General features: G+C 38.8%; 1 protein-coding gene across 5 annotated transcripts in view; it reads right to left on the minus strand.

The window, feature by feature from the left end:
- The window catches only part of APOOL (apolipoprotein O like), a 144,262-nt gene extending 128,464 nt beyond the window's left edge, over positions 1–15,798 (minus strand). The window contains exon 1 of one of the 5 annotated variants that reach the window (XM_082715990.1): positions 15,680–15,798. In XM_082715990.1, coding sequence (XP_082572116.1) covers positions 15,680–15,724 — 45 coding nt within the window. In that variant the 5' untranslated portion in view covers positions 15,725–15,798. The remainder of the gene's footprint in view (positions 1–15,679) is intronic. The other 4 variants (XM_082715991.1, XM_082715989.1, XM_082715986.1 and 1 more) reach the window with 4 other exon arrangements.
- Between the last annotated feature and the right edge of the window lie 1,741 nt (positions 15,799–17,539).

A 17,539-nucleotide genomic window follows, 5' to 3' on the forward strand; every position in this document is an offset into this window, starting at 1 on the left:
CCATAGCCCAAGAGCTATTTCTTGACAGCAATGTAAAAGTCTTACATGAAGGTACAGTTTGAACCAGTTGAGTCACTAACAAAAATTTGTATGTATCATGGTGCTTATTTTCTTCAAAAAATAATGAGTGGGTGAATCACTTCTAAGAGAATAAGCTATCATTAAATCTACAGAGAATAGCAGTCTCCCAGTTATGCCATTTTTCATTATTCTGCTACATGAAAAGCAGATAATTCACTGAAATAGAAAATTTTAAAACGCTGCCTATATTTTCTCATGAAATTCTTGAAAAATATAGTGGTACTAAAGAACAAATAAACTACAAAAATGTACCTATACAATTTGGTCCTTCCACAATTGCATATCAAACAGTGTACTTCAAACGAATGAAATGCTAGTTGAGAGAGAAGATGATGGTGGAATAGGAGAACCCTAGGCTCATCCTGTCCCACAAACACAGCTAGACAACTATCAAATCATTCTAAATGCCCCAGAAACCTATCAGGAGACTGGCAGAATGAATTCTACCACTAAAGGGAGAGAAGAAATCACACTGAAGAAGGTAGGAAGTATGGACACATGGTTAAGGGGAGAAACAAGCTGTGAGTCCTGCAGAGGAGAGGGAGGACACCTGGGACACACACTGGGAGATTATTCACTCTTCTTGGAGCACATCCCTGAGAGGCAGCATTCGCAGAGATGCCTCTTCCAGGATAAAGAAGCTGCATGGAGTCATTTCCCTTCCCTGCCCCTAAGCATAACTAAAAAGCCACTTGCAGAAAGCAGATGAGTCCCAATACTGGCAGCCTAACCTGCTTACACCAAGTCCCACACCTCTGTGTTCTGGTGTGGGAACCCTTCTGGGTTAGCCTTCTTCAGTCCCAGCATGGCAAGCGCCTCCCCAGAAGACCATTCGGACCCTAAGGCCTAGAGTTTAAAAGGCAGCAGATTTGGCTGGAACACAGCCCAAGGGGCAATGCCCTGCTCCTGAAAGTAAGGCAGGTAAACAACCCAAAGGCAAACAGTGTAGAAACCAATCTGAAAAAAAGCCTAGAACACACAGTGCAGAGATTATATGCTCTTCTCAGAGTGCTTCATGGAGAACAGCAAGCACCCAGAGCCCTCTGCAGAGAAACAGAAGCTGGCTGGCTTCATTTCCCTGATCTGCCCCTCAGCATAAACACAGAGCCACCTGTAGCAAACACCACAGCACCTCCACTGGCTGCTTAACATGGTTACAAGTCCCATACCCCTACACTCTGGCAGTACTGCCCTTCTCAGCCGAGTCTGCCTCAGTACCAACACGGCGGGCCCCTTTGCCAGAAGACCAGAAGAAACCCCTGCCCAAAACAAGTGTCCAGCCCAGACAGCTCTGCAGGGCTTCAGTTCTAGGTCTCATTTAAAGAGCAAACTGGAGCACACCTAGTTAAAACTTGCCACATTCTGGCTAAGGACTAAACACTGTCCACTGGAAGCTAGGAAAGCCTCTGCAGTTGATGGCCTGAAGAACAGAACAGGCAAAGGACAACAGCAGAGCACACATAGCACAGACTAAAGACACTCCCTGAAGCAGAAAGCCCTGAACACTATATAACATCTTCATGAAGCCATTACTTCCAGGAGCAGGAAACAAAATGGGCTTTTCTAAAACACAGAAGGTGGCAAAGACTTAGAAAAAATGTCAAGATGGAAGAATTCATCCCAAATGAAAGAACAAGCTAAAGTCACCACCAGAGATCTAACCAAAACAATATAAGTAGCATGCCTGATGGAAATTTAAACTAACAATCATAAGGATACTTGCTGAGGCTGAGATGAGAATGGAAGACATTAGGGAGGCCCTTACCACAGACATAAAAGAATTTAAAAAGTAAGAAATGGAAAATGGTAGATGCCTGAATGGCACAGTTGGTTAAGCATCCAGTCTTGATTTCAGCTCAGATCTTGATTTCAGGATCAAGATTTCAAGCCCCACATTGGGCTCCACACCCAGCATAAAAGGAAACATTAAAAAAAGAAATGAAAAATACAATAACTGAGATTGGACACAGGCTTGATGCAATGAACAGCAGGCTGGAAAAAAAGAGAGGACTGAATAAGTAACCTAGAAGACAAAATAACTCCACTGAACTTAATAGCATTCATATTGTAAGAATCCCTGAAGAAGAGAGTGGGAAAAGGGGCAGAAAATTTTTTTGAAGGGATAACAGCTGAAAACTTCCCTAATCATGGGAAGGAAACAGACATCCAGACCTAGGAGGCACTGAGAACTCCCATCACAATCAACAAAAGCAGGCCCAAATCAAGGCATATTGTAATTAAATTTGTAAAATATAGTGATGAAAAAAAATCATAAAATCAGCAAGACAAACACAAGAGAAGACTCATTAAGCTAGCTGGAGATTTCTCAACACAATGTTGCAACTCAGAAGGGAGTAGCATGGCATTCAAGGTGCTGAATGGAAAAAAATCTTCACCCAAGAATACTCTACCAGGCAAGGCTATTATTCAGAACAGAAAGGCAAATAAAGAGTTTTCCAAAAAAACAAAAACTAAAGAAGTTCCTTACCACTAAACCATCCCTGCAAGAAATAGTAACGGAGACTCTGAGTAGAAAAATCTCCAGAAACAATGACAAAATAAGTAATAAAATGGTACTATATACATATCTATCAATAATTCTTCTGAATGTAAATGGACTAAATGCTCCAAGCAAAAGACATGGGGTGTAAGAATGTATTAAAAAAAAAAAAAAAAACGAGTCCCAGGTGCTGGGTGGCTCAGTCACTTAAGTGACTGACTCTTGATTTCAACTTAGGTTGTGATCTCAGTGTGGTGAGATCAAGCCCCAGCTCAGGCTCTGCACTCAGCACAGAGTCTGAGATTTTTCTCTCCTTCCTTCTGTCCCTCCCTCAACAGACACACACAAGCATTCATTCTCTCTCTGTCAAAAAAAAAAAAAAATCCTAAACAAAACAAGACCCAAGTATATACTGCCTACAAGAGATTTATTATAAACTGAAAGACACATGCACATTGAAAGTGAGGGGAGGGAGAAACATTTATCATACAAATGGAAGTCACAAGAAAGCCAGAGTACCAATACTTATATTGGAAAACTATACTTTAAACAAAAGACTGTAACAGGAGATGAAGAAGAGCACTATACCATAATAAGGGGACAATCCAACAAGAATATCTAACAACTGTAATTATTTATGCACCCAATAAGGGAGCAGTCAAATATATAAAACAATTAATAACAAATTTAAAGGAACTCATTGATAATACAGTAATGGCAGGGGATTTTAAACTCCACTTACACCAATGGACAGATCATCTAGGTATAAAGTCAACAAGGAAACAGCTGCTCTGAATGACACACAGGACCACATGGACTTAACAGACTATTCAGAACATTCCATTCTAAAACAGCAGAATACACATTCTTTTCAAGTTCACATGGCACACTCTCCACAAGAGAGCACATACTAAGTCACAAATCATTCCTTAACAAATACAAAAAGATTGAGATCAGACCAAGCATCTTTTGTGACAACAATGCTATGGAACTTGAAGTCAACCACAAGAAAATATTCGGAAAGACCATAAATACATGGAGCTTAAAGAACATCCTACTAAACAATGAATGGGTCAACCAGCAAATGAAGGAAATTTTTTAAAAATCATGAAAATAAATGAAAAGAAAAACTCAACAGTCCAAAAGCCTTTGGGATGCAGCAAAAGCAGTCCTAACAGGGAAGTATATAGCAATTCATGCCTATGTTAAGAAGCAAGAAAAATCTCAAATACACAACATAACCTTACACCTAAAGGAGCTAGAAAAGGAACAAAGCCTAAAGCCAGCAAAATGAAAAAAAATAATGAAAATCAGAGCAGAAAAAAATAATACAGAAACTTAAAAAATAAAAAGAAGAATAGATCAGTGAAACCAGGAGCTGGGCTTTTGAAAAAAAAAATCAGTAAAATTAATAAACCCTTAGCCAGACTGAACAAAAACAAAAGAACATGGACCCATTTAAATAAAACCACAATCAAGAGAGGAAAAATAACAACCAACACCACAGAAATATAAAAAATTATAATAGAATATTATGAAAAATTATACACCAACAAATTGAATAATCTGGAAGAAATGAATATATTCCTAGAAAGATTTAAATTACCAAAACTGAAAAAGGAAGAAACAGAAAACTTGAAAAGGCTGATAATCAGCAAAGAAATAGAAACAGTAATCAAAAATCTCCCACCAAATAAAAAATTCAGGGTCACATGGCTTTAAAGGCAAATTCTACCAAACATGTAAAGAAGAGTTAATACCCATTCTTCTCAAAATATTCCAAAAGACAGAAAAAGCAGGAAAACTTCCAAATTCCTTCTACGATACTAGCATTACTCTGATACCAAAACCAGATAAAGACATACAATAAGGGATAAGAAAGGATAAGAACCATACAATCTGTTCAAGAAATGCAGAAAAAGCATTTGGCAAAGTACAACATCCATTCATAATAGAAACTCTCAACAAAGTAGGGTTAGAAAGAACGTACATCAACATAATAAAGGCCATATATTAAACAAAAACCCACAGCTGATACCCACAATAGGGAAAAACTGAGAGCTTTTCCTTCAAGGTCAGGAACAAGACAGGGATGTCCACTCTCATCACTATTTTTTTTAAAGATTTTATTTATTTATTTGAGAGATCACAAGTGGGCAGAGAGGCAGGCAGCGGAGTGGAGGAAGCAGGCTCCCTGATGAGCAGAGACTCCCAATGCGGGGCTCGATCCAAGGACCCTAAGATCATGACCTGAGCCAAAGGCAGAGACTTAACCCACTGAGCCACCCAGGTGCCCGTCATTACTATTTTTTAAACATAGTACCAGCCACAGCAATCAGACAACAAAAAGAAATAAAAGCATCCAAATCAGCAAGGAAGAAGTCAAACTTCCAGTATTTGCACATGACATGATACTCTATACAGAAAACCTTAAAGATTCCACCAAAAAATTACTAGAACTGATACATTAATTCAGTAAAGTCACAGGATACAAAATCAATGCACAGAAAACTGTTGCATTTCTATACACCAATAATGAAGCAGCAGAAACAGAAATCAAGGAATCAATCCCATTTACAATTGCAAAAAAAGTAAGATACCTAAGAATACATTTAAACAAAGAGGTGAAAGACCTGTATTCTCAAAACTATACCATATTCATGAAAGAAATTGAAGAGGAAACGAAGTAATGGAAAGACATGCCATGCTCATGGATTGGAAGAACAAATATTGTTAAAATGTCTATATTACCCAAAGGAATCTACATATTTAATGAAATCCCTCATCAAAATATCATCAGTATTTTTCACAGAGCTAGAACAAACAATTCTAAGATTTGTGTGGAACCAGAAAAGACCCTGAATAGCCAAAGCAACCTTGAAAAGGAAAAGCAAAGCTGGAGACCTCAAAATTCCAGACTTCACGTTACATTACAAAGCTGTAGTGATCAGAACAGTATGATACTGGTACAAAAACAGACACATAGGTCAATGGAACGTAACAGAAAACCCATAAATAAACCCACAACCATCTGGTCAATTAATCTTGGTCAAAAGAGGAAGCAGTATCTACTGGGAAAAAGAGAATCTCTTCAATAAATGGTGTTGGGAAAACTGGACAGCAACATGCAAAAGAATGAAGTTGGACCACTTTTTTGCCATACACAAAAATAAATTCAAAATGGATAAAAGACCTAAATGTGAGACACAAAACCATCAAAATCCTAGAGAAGAACATACATAGTAACCTCTTTGACATCAGCCTCATCAACTTCTTACTAGATAATTCTCTTGAGGCAAGGGAAACAAAAGCAAAAACAAACTACTAAGATTTTATCAAGACAAAAAGTTTCTACACAGCAAGGGAAATAATGAACCAAACTAAAAGGCCACTTATGGAATAGGAGATACTTGCAAATAACATACCTGATAGAGGATTAGCATCCAAAAAATATAATGAACTTATAAAACTCAACACCAAAAAACAAATAATCTAATTAGAAATGGGCATGTATAGACATTTTTCCAAAGATATACAGAAGGTCAACAGATACATGAAAAGATCCTCAACATAAGTCATCATTAGGGAAATACAAATCGAAATTACAATGAGATATCACCTCTCAACATTGAGAATGGCTAAAATCAACAGCACGAGAAACAAGTACTGGAGAGGGCATAAAAAGGAACCCTCTGGCAGCACTGCTGGGAATCCAAACTGGTGAAGCCACTCAGGAAAATAGCATGGCACTTTCTCAAAAAATTAAAAATAAAATTATCCTATAATCTAGCAATTTATACTAACAGGGATTTACCCAAAAATACGTGTTGTGAAGAGCACTTGAGTGTTATATGCAACTAATGAATCGTGAACCCTACTTTAGAAACTTATGATGTACTACATGCTGACTATCTGAACATAATTAAAAAAAAATACTAATTCAAAGGGAGACATGCACCCCAATGTTAACAGAAGCATTATCTAGAACAGCCCATTAAGAAAACAGCCCAAATGCCCATCAACTAATGGATGGATAAAGAAGTGGTATGTATATACATAAACATACACACACGCGCACACAACAGAATATTACTGGAATATTACTCGGCCATAAAAACGAATGAGATCTTGCCCTTTGAAAAGACATGGGTGGAGCTAGAGAGTATTATGCTAAGTGAAATAAGTCAGTCAGAGAAAGACAAATACCATTATAATTTCACTCATACGTGGATTTTAAGAAACAAAACAAAGAGCATAAAGGAAAAAAAGAGAAAGGCAAACCAAAAAACTCTTAACTATAGAGAACAAACAAATGGTTACCAGAGGGAATGTGGGCAAAGGGATAGGTTAAATAGATGATGGTGATTAAGGATTGCAAATGTTTTGATGAGCACCAGGTTTTGTATGGAAGTAATGAATCACTATATTGTATACCTGAAACTAATATTATACTATATGTTAAGTGTAATATAAATAAAAATTTGAAAAGACAAAAAAATAAAATACCTGTGAAAAAAATCTATAGGCCTAAAACAGCAACAAACTACAAAGCCTTTAGTGCCTCAATACTTGAAGGTTTAAGACTCTATTACACCTTAATTACACTCTTTATCAGTAGGGTTCATAGATCAGTGAAAAATGATACTCTCATTCCTACTGTACCAGAATTTTACCACCTTCAATCAGGGTCATTCTCTTTTTTTTGAGATTTATTTATTTGAGAGACAGAGCATGCAAGTGAGTGTGGTGGGGGAGGAGCAGATGGAGAGGGAATCTCCAATAGACTCCCTGATGAGCATGGAGCCTGACGTGGGACTCAATACCACAACCCTGAGATTATGACCTGAGCTGAAATCAAGAGTCGATTCTTAATCAACTGACCCACCCAGGTCCCTGTAATTAGGGTGATTCTTAAAGAAATCTTTCTTAAGTCATAAAACCTGTTCTAAGTTTCACATGACAGTTTTTGACTAAACAATCTCTGCAATAATCTCTCCATTCAAATTTTTTGTTTACTGCCTTAGGATTTGAATGATGAAGATAGCAAGAACATTTTATACATAAAGGATATGGTGACCAAAAAAACACGTTATGTTTTATACTTTTTTAAAGATTATTTATCATTAAGAGTATCATGAATATGCAGCAAGAGCCTGAAAGAAATCAAAATAAGTCTAAGAAGAAACAAGGCTATATATAAATGTTCATTTCAATAAATAACTGATCACATTAACACAACAAATTTCTATTGTACTTGCTTAAGACTACTGATACTCAAAAGAAACAGGTTATCAATCCACTAGCGTGAACAAGGTGTGACTTAAATTGGAATCCAAAGGTCAGAAAATAATGGCGTTATAATAAGTGCTGGGAATATATTCTTTTAAACACTAAGAATAAGAGGAGCTAGGAATTACTGGGTGTTTGCAATAACTCATGCAAAGCGCTGGGCACATAATATACTATTTATTAGTATTTCCTAGTATAATATCCAACTTTTGTATCAACATGGACAAGACTGGAAGAGATTATGCTGAGTGAAATAAGTCAAGCAGAGAGGATCAACTATCACATGGTTTCGCTTACTTGTGGAGCATAAGGAATAACACAGAGGACATGGGGAGATGGATAGAAGTAAGGGAAAATTGAAGGGGGAGACGAACCATGAGTCTGTGGACTCTGAGAAACAAACTGAGGGTTTTGGAGGGGCGTGGGGTAGGAGGTTGGGTGAGCCTGGTGGTGGGTACTAAGGAGGGCACGTAGTGCATGGAGCCCTGGGTGTGGTGCATAAACAATGAATTCTGGAACACTGAAAAGGAAAAAAAAAACCCTTATTTCAGATAAGAAAACTGAGGTTTCGACAGGTTAAGTGAGTTGCTCAAAGTCATACAGCTAGTCTTCGGTCTAGCAGCAAAACTCACATGGGTCCAAGGAGATCTACATATTATAGTTCATAGCAGCATTATTTGTAATAGAAAAAAGTGACCACAGTATCCATTAAGAGAATGGAGAGATAAATATACTATATTCATGTAAAAGAATACTATGCACAATGAAAATAAATGAACTATAGCTACACATGTAAACATTATGTACCACAAACAGTGCTACTGCAGAAGAATAGATGCCACATAAATACAATTTATATGAAAAAAGCACACAAAACGACAGTGTATAAAGTTTAGGAATACATGCATATACAGTAAAAGTCTAAAAACATGCATAGCAATTATTAAATAAGTCAGGGAAGTAGCTATGGGGGGTTTCAGGAAGCAAGGGGTACACAGAGTTGGAGGGATACACAGGAGGTTCCACCTACATTTACAGTGTTCATTAATGCCTTTCTGATAACTGTAATATTTTACATTAAATTTAAAAAATCATAAATCATTTTGGATTTATCTCAATGGCTCTCTACTACCTTTAAAATAAAATTCCAACATATCCTAGCACTCAAACACTCCACCATCTTGCTGCTTTTTATCCTTGAGGAGCCCCTTTCCCACTTTAAATTACAAGATGTTAATAACTTAGCTCTTAACAGTAATTCCAAATATATTCTACCATATTTCAACAACTTTACTACTTACTTCTGGAAGGTATTCAAAAGTACATTTATACCAGAAAGACCATGAACCCCCAAAGTGTATCCATCCATCCATTGCCTTGGCCCCTCTAAGAAGCTTCAGAGCATCTGACAATTATAGTGTTCCCTCCTATGATTCCTAACATCGGTTGCTATGCTTTGAACTACAGGACTAATGCCTTGGCCAAAACTGACTAGACTAGGGATTGGTACCTGAGCCAAAGACAGCCAACTAGATGCTGTCTTATAAAGGGGCCTGATGTGCAATTTCTGCCCAAGAGGGGTACTTTGTAGTGGTTAGTGTCTAGCCGACCCAATCAAATCCTTTCCCTAGGAAAGTCTGGATATAAAACATGTAGAGTTAGCAGAAACAGAACAGTCCAGTCATGAGACTGGTAATACCAGACTTGCTATGATATTCTGAATGGTTCTTCTTGAGGTTTGTTTAGCTCGTGAAACACCTTCCCAAGCTTTGTTGCTAAACTACGCATCCAAAACAGGATGGGATCAGGAGGGAGACGAACCACAAGAGACTCTTAATCTCACAAAACAAACTGAGGGTTGCTGGGGGATGGGGTGAGGTAGGGAGAGAGTGGTTAGGTTATGGACATTGGGGAGGGTATGTGATATGGTGAGTCCTGTGAAAGGTGTAAGCCTGACGATTCGCAGACCTGTACCCCTGGGGCACATAATACATTTTATGTTAATAAAATATTTTTTAAAAAACACTACTTAAGATAACTTGAACATGCCTCTGTTCTCCATAACCTTAGGACACATGGCAAGCAATATTTTATTTCCATATTCAATGAGGTTCACAGAATACCTAACCACCACCTGTGAGGATGGTGTTACAGGGAATAGTCAGTCATATGGGTGTGGGAGGAGGCAACGCACACATCATTTTCACTTTACGGCATAAAGTGATATCCTGGAACCTATACCAAACATTGTTAAATAGGTTAAGGGTTTCAAAGCGTAACTTTCAAAGCTGTACTGAAAATAAACATGTTCAACAATGCTGAATGGAAACAGGAACACTGATTTGGCTAGACATAACCACCAGTCTTCCAACCTAACAAAATTCACTTTGTTAGGTTCCAACTATTTTTTGGTATAACTTACATGAAACAAGGAAAAGGAAAGACAAGGACTAAAGTTGACAGAAAGGAATATACAGCTGGTATTATCAAGGATTTTGAAACCGTAAATCCTGTGAGGTCCATGTTCCTCCCCATACCAATCATCCTTGGCCAAAGCCCCAAAATATAATCCCAGTGATGTATTATCTCCTGTATTCTAATTTCTACAGTGCTCTGTATTTTCTCTCCACTGACCAAACTTCCTGCTATTCCTCAAAACTCCAAAAGTCCTTGCATTGTGTCTACCCTCCCCTCTCCTTGCCTGAAATGAAACATGATTGTCCTCTGAGGTCTCTACTTCCCTTACAATCCTCAAGAGAAGGCTAATCAAAGCATCTCAGGGAAAGGAGGTAGTTTTCTTCTTCCTGATATCCAATGCTACTTCTAAGCTGTTACTTCTTTGCCCTTAAGTAGAAATCTCTGGTCCTATTAGTGAGGAAGTAGAACAACTAGAACTCTCATGAATGGAATGCAAATTGGTACAACCACTTTGAAAAACTATTTGGCAGTATCTACCAAAGAAAGCTGCATGCTCTAAGACCTGGCAATCCCACTCCTAGGCATGTACTCAGTAGAAATGCACACTTATGTGCACCAAAAAGACATACAGAAGAATATTCACAGGGTCATTATTTGTGTAATAGCTCAAAACTGAAGATAATTCAAATGTTCCTCAAGAGCTGGGTGGCTCAGTTGGTTAAGCAACTGCCTTCAGCTCAGGTCATGATCCTGGAGTCCCAGGATCGAGTCCCGAATTGGGCTCCCTGCTTGGCAGAGAGTCTGCTTCCCTCTCTGACCCTCCCTTTTCTCATGTGCTCGCTCTCTCTCTCAAATAAAAAAAAAATTGTTCCTCAAGAGTAGAATGGATACATAAATTATGATACATTCATCCTCTTAAATGTCATATCGTAATGAAAATGAATTAGTGTCACAAGCATAATGGTTGAATCACAGAAACAAAACTTTGGATGAAAGAAGCCAGACACAGCAGAGTAAATATGGCATCATTTCATTTATATGAAGTTCAAAAATAAGCAAAAATAATCTACAGTGGAGGGTAACGATGTAGAGGAAATAGAAGGAAAGGCTCCTGAGCGGTTGGTAATGCTTTTTTTTTTTTTTAAATTGGGTTCTGATTAAAAAAAATAATCATCTTATGAAAATTTACCAAGCTACTTATGACTCGTGTACTTTTACTGTATATATGCTATACTTCAATTTTAAAAAGTTCACATAAAAGAAATAAAACTAACGCTGCTACTTTGAAGTTGATACCATCTATTTATTCATTCTTAGTACTATCATCTACCTGCATCCTGGTCATTGCATCACATCAGAGGTTAGAATTCTGGTTAGCAGTTTTCTATACTCTAAATCCTGCTTTAACTAACAATGGCTTTAATATGCATGTGGACAAACCACCCAAAAGCCTCCCCTCACTCCTTGACTTTACCTCCATAGACCTTTATATTCATTCCACTGTGGCTATCCACTCCATGAGTACACCCTGAATTTACCACTACCCAGACTTGCTAATAGCTAAAATCATACACTCAACAAGCTTTTCTCCAACTACAACCTCCTATTGCTGCTTTGTTTTTTTTGTTTTGTTTTGTTTTGTTTTCTGCTCTACTCCTGTTGTCTGAGCTTACCTACATTCAAAAACTTTTCATGAGAGTGAAATGATGTGCATCAACAGCTTGGCACAATGTCAGACACAAAGGAAGTGCTCAATAAATGGTAGCCATATTTTGTTTTCTTTTCTTTTCTTTTCTTTTCTTTTTTTAAGATTTTATTTATTTCAGAGGGAGAGGGAATGAGCAGTTAGGTTACTCCCTAACCACTGAGTAGGGACTCTGATGCAGGGCTTGATCCTAGGACGCTGAGATCATGATCTGAGCCAAAAGCAGAGGCTTAACCAAGTGAGCAACCCAAGTGCCCCCATATTTTGGTATTAAGTATTTTATTATAAACAAATTTTCTTTCAAAACTCACGTTTTCCTCAAATTCATTCAACCTCTGGCATGAAAGAAACTTGGCTTTTGTCTAACACTACTACAGTCTTCCCAATTCTTTTTTTTTTTTTTTGAAGATTTATTTATTCATTTGAGAGAGTGAGAGAGGTGGGGAGGGGCAGAGGGAGAGAGAGAGAAATTTTAGCCAACTCTACACTCAGCACAGAGCCCCACATGAGGCTCTGTCCCATGACCCTGAGATGAGGGCCTGAGCAAAAACTAAGTAAGAGTTAGAAGTTAACTGACCCAGGTGCCTCTCCTCCCAATCCTTTTAAATGAAGGCCAGTCCTCAAATCATTATTTCTAATTCAAGAAGTCGGGAGGAAAAATCAACATAGTCCTTATTCCTTGAGGCTAACTTCATGTCAGTGTTTCACTGTCATATCTGTGCAACAAGCTCTACTCCAAGATATACATATAATCTTTTTGAGAGTTTTCTGCCAACTTTCAGGGTTCCTCTCTCTCTTACTCTATTAAACTCTAGGGCTTCAAAATGAACATGGATCACCCTCTTGGTACCTTGGCCTCACAAATGCTTCCTCAAACTTAAGCCTTGTAACTGGGACTCAGATCATGTAATTGCAGTTCTACCTCTACTGCTTACTATCCTGTGACTGTGGGCAAGTTACTTAACCTTTCTAAGCTTCAGTTTCCTTACCTGTAAAATGCTGATAACAGAACTTACTCATAGGGCCACTGTAAAGCATGGTAAATGTTTACTAAGTTAATAGCTAGCTGTGATAACTATTATTATCTTTCCTCTATACCAATTTAAGATTTTATATATCGGGTGGGGAGCACAAGCAGGGAGAGCAGCAGGCAGAGTGAGAAGCAGGCTCCCTCCTGAGCAAGGAGCCTGGTGTGGGACTTGATCCCAGGGTCCTGGGATCATAACCTGAGTCGAAGGCAGAGGCCTCACAACTGAGCCACCCAGGTATCCCACCTCTGTACTAGTTTTTGGCACATTTCCCCTCATCACCAAACTAGCTCAGGCCTCCTGACTTTGTTTTTCCAGTTTTATCAAGATACATTTGACAGTCTCCTGACTTTAAATGAAAAGACACCTTTTCTGGGATTTGTTACCTGTATCCCAAGATTTATTTCCTTCCTTTCACCACAACAATTTCCAAAGAGTAATATACCATTCCTTTCAGAAGCAAGGAGTAATGGAAGGATCATGGGCTTTGGAGCCAAACAGACCTGTATTTGAACCTGACTCTTCACTTAGCAGCTGCATAACCTGGAGCACACAATTTTTCTAAGCCTTTTTTCATAAATAAAATAAGGATACTACCCTATTTCTTAGGGTCATCAATAGGATTAAAATGAAATGATATCTGTAGAGCAGCTGCCCAAAATAAGTGCTAAATTAAGGCCAGTTTCCCACCCCTTACCCGTTCCTTAACCCCTTACAATCCAGGTTCTCCCTCCTCCACTTTATTTATACTGGTTCTTCTCACTTCAGCTCTTATTAGCATTATGATTTGGGGCAATTTACTGGACTTCTCCCAATCTTAGAATTTCGTTTGTAAAACAGTGATCAGAATAACTACAACATAAAGTTGTCTGGAGATTTAAGTGAAATGACATATATAAAGTATTTTTGTATGGTGCCTGATCTTGTAGTAAGCACTTAATAAATGGTAGCCTCCAGTGACTTTTTAATGTCCAAATCCAAAGACTGTTCAACTCACTACTCTAGGCTTCAGTGACAACACACTATTCTGGTTTGCTTTTTACCACTGACTGTTCCTGCTATCTCTGTACCTCCTCCACAAAGTCTTTCTTTATTCTCCTCAGCAAGGTTTGGGTTTTCTCTTTTGAACCCTCAGATCACTTTGTACTTCTCCCGAGGCAAGGCACTTCTATTGCTCTGAATCAGAATACACTACTACTTCACTGCCTGGCATTTATTTCTTCCTGTAGCTTTTACTGAGTACCTAATGTAAGTCAGACCTGTGCTAGGGATAGAAAAATTAATATCCTACTTACTGTCCTAAAGCAGCTTATAGGATGGTAGAACAGGCAAGCAAATAGTCTATTAGCTGAAGTGTGAAAAGTCCTAAGGTAAATGTATGCCCAGAGTCTTCTGGAAGCACGAAAAAGGAGTTAAATTACACTGGGGAAGTCCGGAACACTTGCCTGGAAAACGCATTTTGTACTTAGTATATGAGGAGGCAGTACACAAAGAGCTGTTAAACGAATGAATGGACTTCAACAGGCGCTAACTAGATGAGGATATTTCCCATCAGGTCCAAAGAAACAGCAGGGGAAAAGGCTTGGAGTACAGATGTTAAAAGATTTCCTAAGAGAGAACAGATGAAGCTTAAAAGCCAAGCCAGGGTTAGGTGTTTTAGACATAGGAGTCTGCCCTGACCCCAGTGGGAAGATGACGGAGTGCCAATAAAGGTTTTTAAGCAGGAAAGGAGTATAATCAGATCTGCATTTTACTATGAGTACTCTGGCAGTTCAGGGAAAATGGATTCGCTGAGAGCTAGGCTAGAGACAGAGAGTCCAGTCAGAAGGCTGCTGTGATTACTGCGATAAATTCTGAGAACCAGAAATGCTGTAATGGAGAATGGTCAAACAAGATGGATACTGAGTCACCTCACATTTCAGCTGAACTGAACTACTCATATTTGTATCTTCCTCAAGCAGTGCACTGCACCCTTAAAACCCGCTACCAATACTCACCTGTAGATATCTATTACTATTATTGAAACCTACTTAGGGAACAGCAGTTAGCAGGCAGCTGAGTCACTTCCGGTACAAAGATTCCTAAGTAAAGGCATCTTTTCCCATTACAGAACTCAAAAGAAACTTGTGTTTATTAATAAAACCCGGGAAAGAACAATAGTGAATACAAACACCGCACACTGCGTAAAGGCTATGAGACATCTCTAACCCAGTCTATTTCACCTCCAAATAACGTTTGAACAAAGTCTTTAAAGGGTCCTGAGACTCCGCCCTGTGCGCCCAGTCCAATGTCCAGGATTCTTTACTCTTCGTTTCAGTTCGAGACCCACACATTGGCTGCCGCATGTCGCCAGGCCGGCCGTTTTTCACCCAGCCGTTCCCCAGTTTTCACCATGCCGCTGTATAAACAGTTAACTGCAGGGGACTGAGGAGACAGTACCGTCCCAAACTGAGGAAATCCAAGGGGGAGAGGTAGGTGTTTTGAAGGTTCAAACGTTTAAGACTCTCTGGCCTTGTCAATTCTCTCACAACCCCACCTCCACCTTGCCTCTTGCTGTGGGGCTCCCTTCTGAAGTTAGGAGGATCCCTTCGATAGTTACTAGAATGCTATCTGCACCCAGAAACTAAGAAAGGTTTGGGTTTTTTTTCTGAAACTTACCCTAACAGCCGCCATATCTGTGACCTTCTCCGCCAGAGTTCTCATATGGTGCGCAGAGAGGGACAAAACAGTTCAATCCGGCTCACCTCCGCAGCTCCGCCTGGTTACGTCCCTCTGCTGCTGGCTCCGCCCTTTCTCCGCCCTCCCAGCGCGGCTTGGGAGAGCTGCTACAAACCGCTTGTCCTCGCGACTGACGGTTCCCATCCTCCGTGAAGTTTTTCAAAATACTCTCCATAATCCAATTGAAAGCTACTCTGAGTGCAGAAGTCTGCACTATTTTCACTGTTTCAGACATTATGTGATTTGTCTAGATAAGGATCTAAAATCCAAGTCCAGCTGCTTTACATAACTATATATAGTTCGGGTCCAGGAAGATTCAACAAAGCTTTCTTAAAATTTAAAAGAGAAAGGAAAAGAGTTTTATTCAAGCTCAAGTTTAAAAATTGCCTGGAAACACAATCTTCACAAAGAAAGGAGTGCTCTTGGGAAGGAACATTTGGTCCAGGGTTATATATGTTTTGTTTTGTTTTCTTCTGTTTTGTTTTTCATTTAAAAAAGTTACAAGTCATTCTGAGGAAGGACATTCCAGAAAGTTAAAGACTTTATCTTAGGTTTTTAATATGTGCAAGGCTGTACAATTTTAATCTTATGGAAACCTGGGAGATTTTTTTTTCCTTTTTCTTATCTTTATGTTTGGAATGCTCCTTTTTTGTTATTTTTTTAATGAAGCATGTGTACAATATATGCCTGAGGCAGAAATAGAGTCCATGCTTGGAAGTTTTGCAGAATCATTTTGACGTTGGTAAATATTAAAAGATACATTCTCTGGGACCCCAGGAGCAGAGCCCACAAACACATGAAAAGTTGAAAATTTCCTTCATTTTACCTTTTTGACAAAAGGTCAAGTTCATACATTGTCAGACTATGTCACTCTGAACCTCCTATATGCCAGGCACTTGTTCAACATACAGAACAATACAATGCCTTCCCTCATGGAGCTGATGTTTCCAAGAGAAAAAGACAAATAAATGTTACAGGTGCCAAATGCTATGAAGGAAAGTGAAACAGTATGGGGATAAGTTGAGAATTTTCTTGTTTGAATAGGTTAGGGAAAGGCTTTCTGATAAGCTGACATTTGAGAAAAGTGCTGAAGGAATTTAGGGAAAAGCATTTGATGTGGAAAGAACAACAATGATGTGGCTGGGGTGGTAAGTTCAAAAGGAATGAAATAACAGGCTATGTAGAGGTTATTCATACCACCATAAAGACTTTGAATTTGATTATTTTTTTAAGATTTTATTTATTTATATGACAGACAGAGATCACAAGCAGGCAGAGAGGCAGGCAGAGAGAAAGAAGGAAGCAAGCTCCCCGCTGAGCAGAGAGCTGGAATCCTGACCTGGGCTGAAGGCAGAGCTGGAATCCTGACCTGGGCTGAAGGCAGAGGCTTTAACCCACTGAGCCACCCAGACACCCCTGGATTTGATTCTTAATGCGGGGGGAGGAGGGGGCAATGGAGGGGTTTGAGCAAAGATGTGGCATGTCCTAAGTTAGATTTTAAAAGGATCATCTTGGTGCTGTGTCAGACCATGCAGTGAAGAGGAGCAACATACTCAACAGGAGCAAGATCTTTCCTAGTCCTCCAGTAAATGATGCTAGGGGAAAAAATTGCTCATAATCTGATCATCGGCATAGCCATTATTAGTTCATTTATTCATTCAGCAAATATTTAAGTGCAAATTATATACCAGGCATCAGTAACGTATGTAACATATTTGACACCCTAAGAAAATCATTTTTAACGGCTTCCTCCTCTATATAACAAAATTATGTTGATAAAGAATGATGACTGAGTAATAT

This window comes from Mustela nivalis, assembly GCF_964662115.1.
Source record: "Mustela nivalis genome assembly, chromosome: X".
NCBI classification, from domain to species: Eukaryota; Metazoa; Chordata; class Mammalia; order Carnivora; family Mustelidae; genus Mustela; species Mustela nivalis.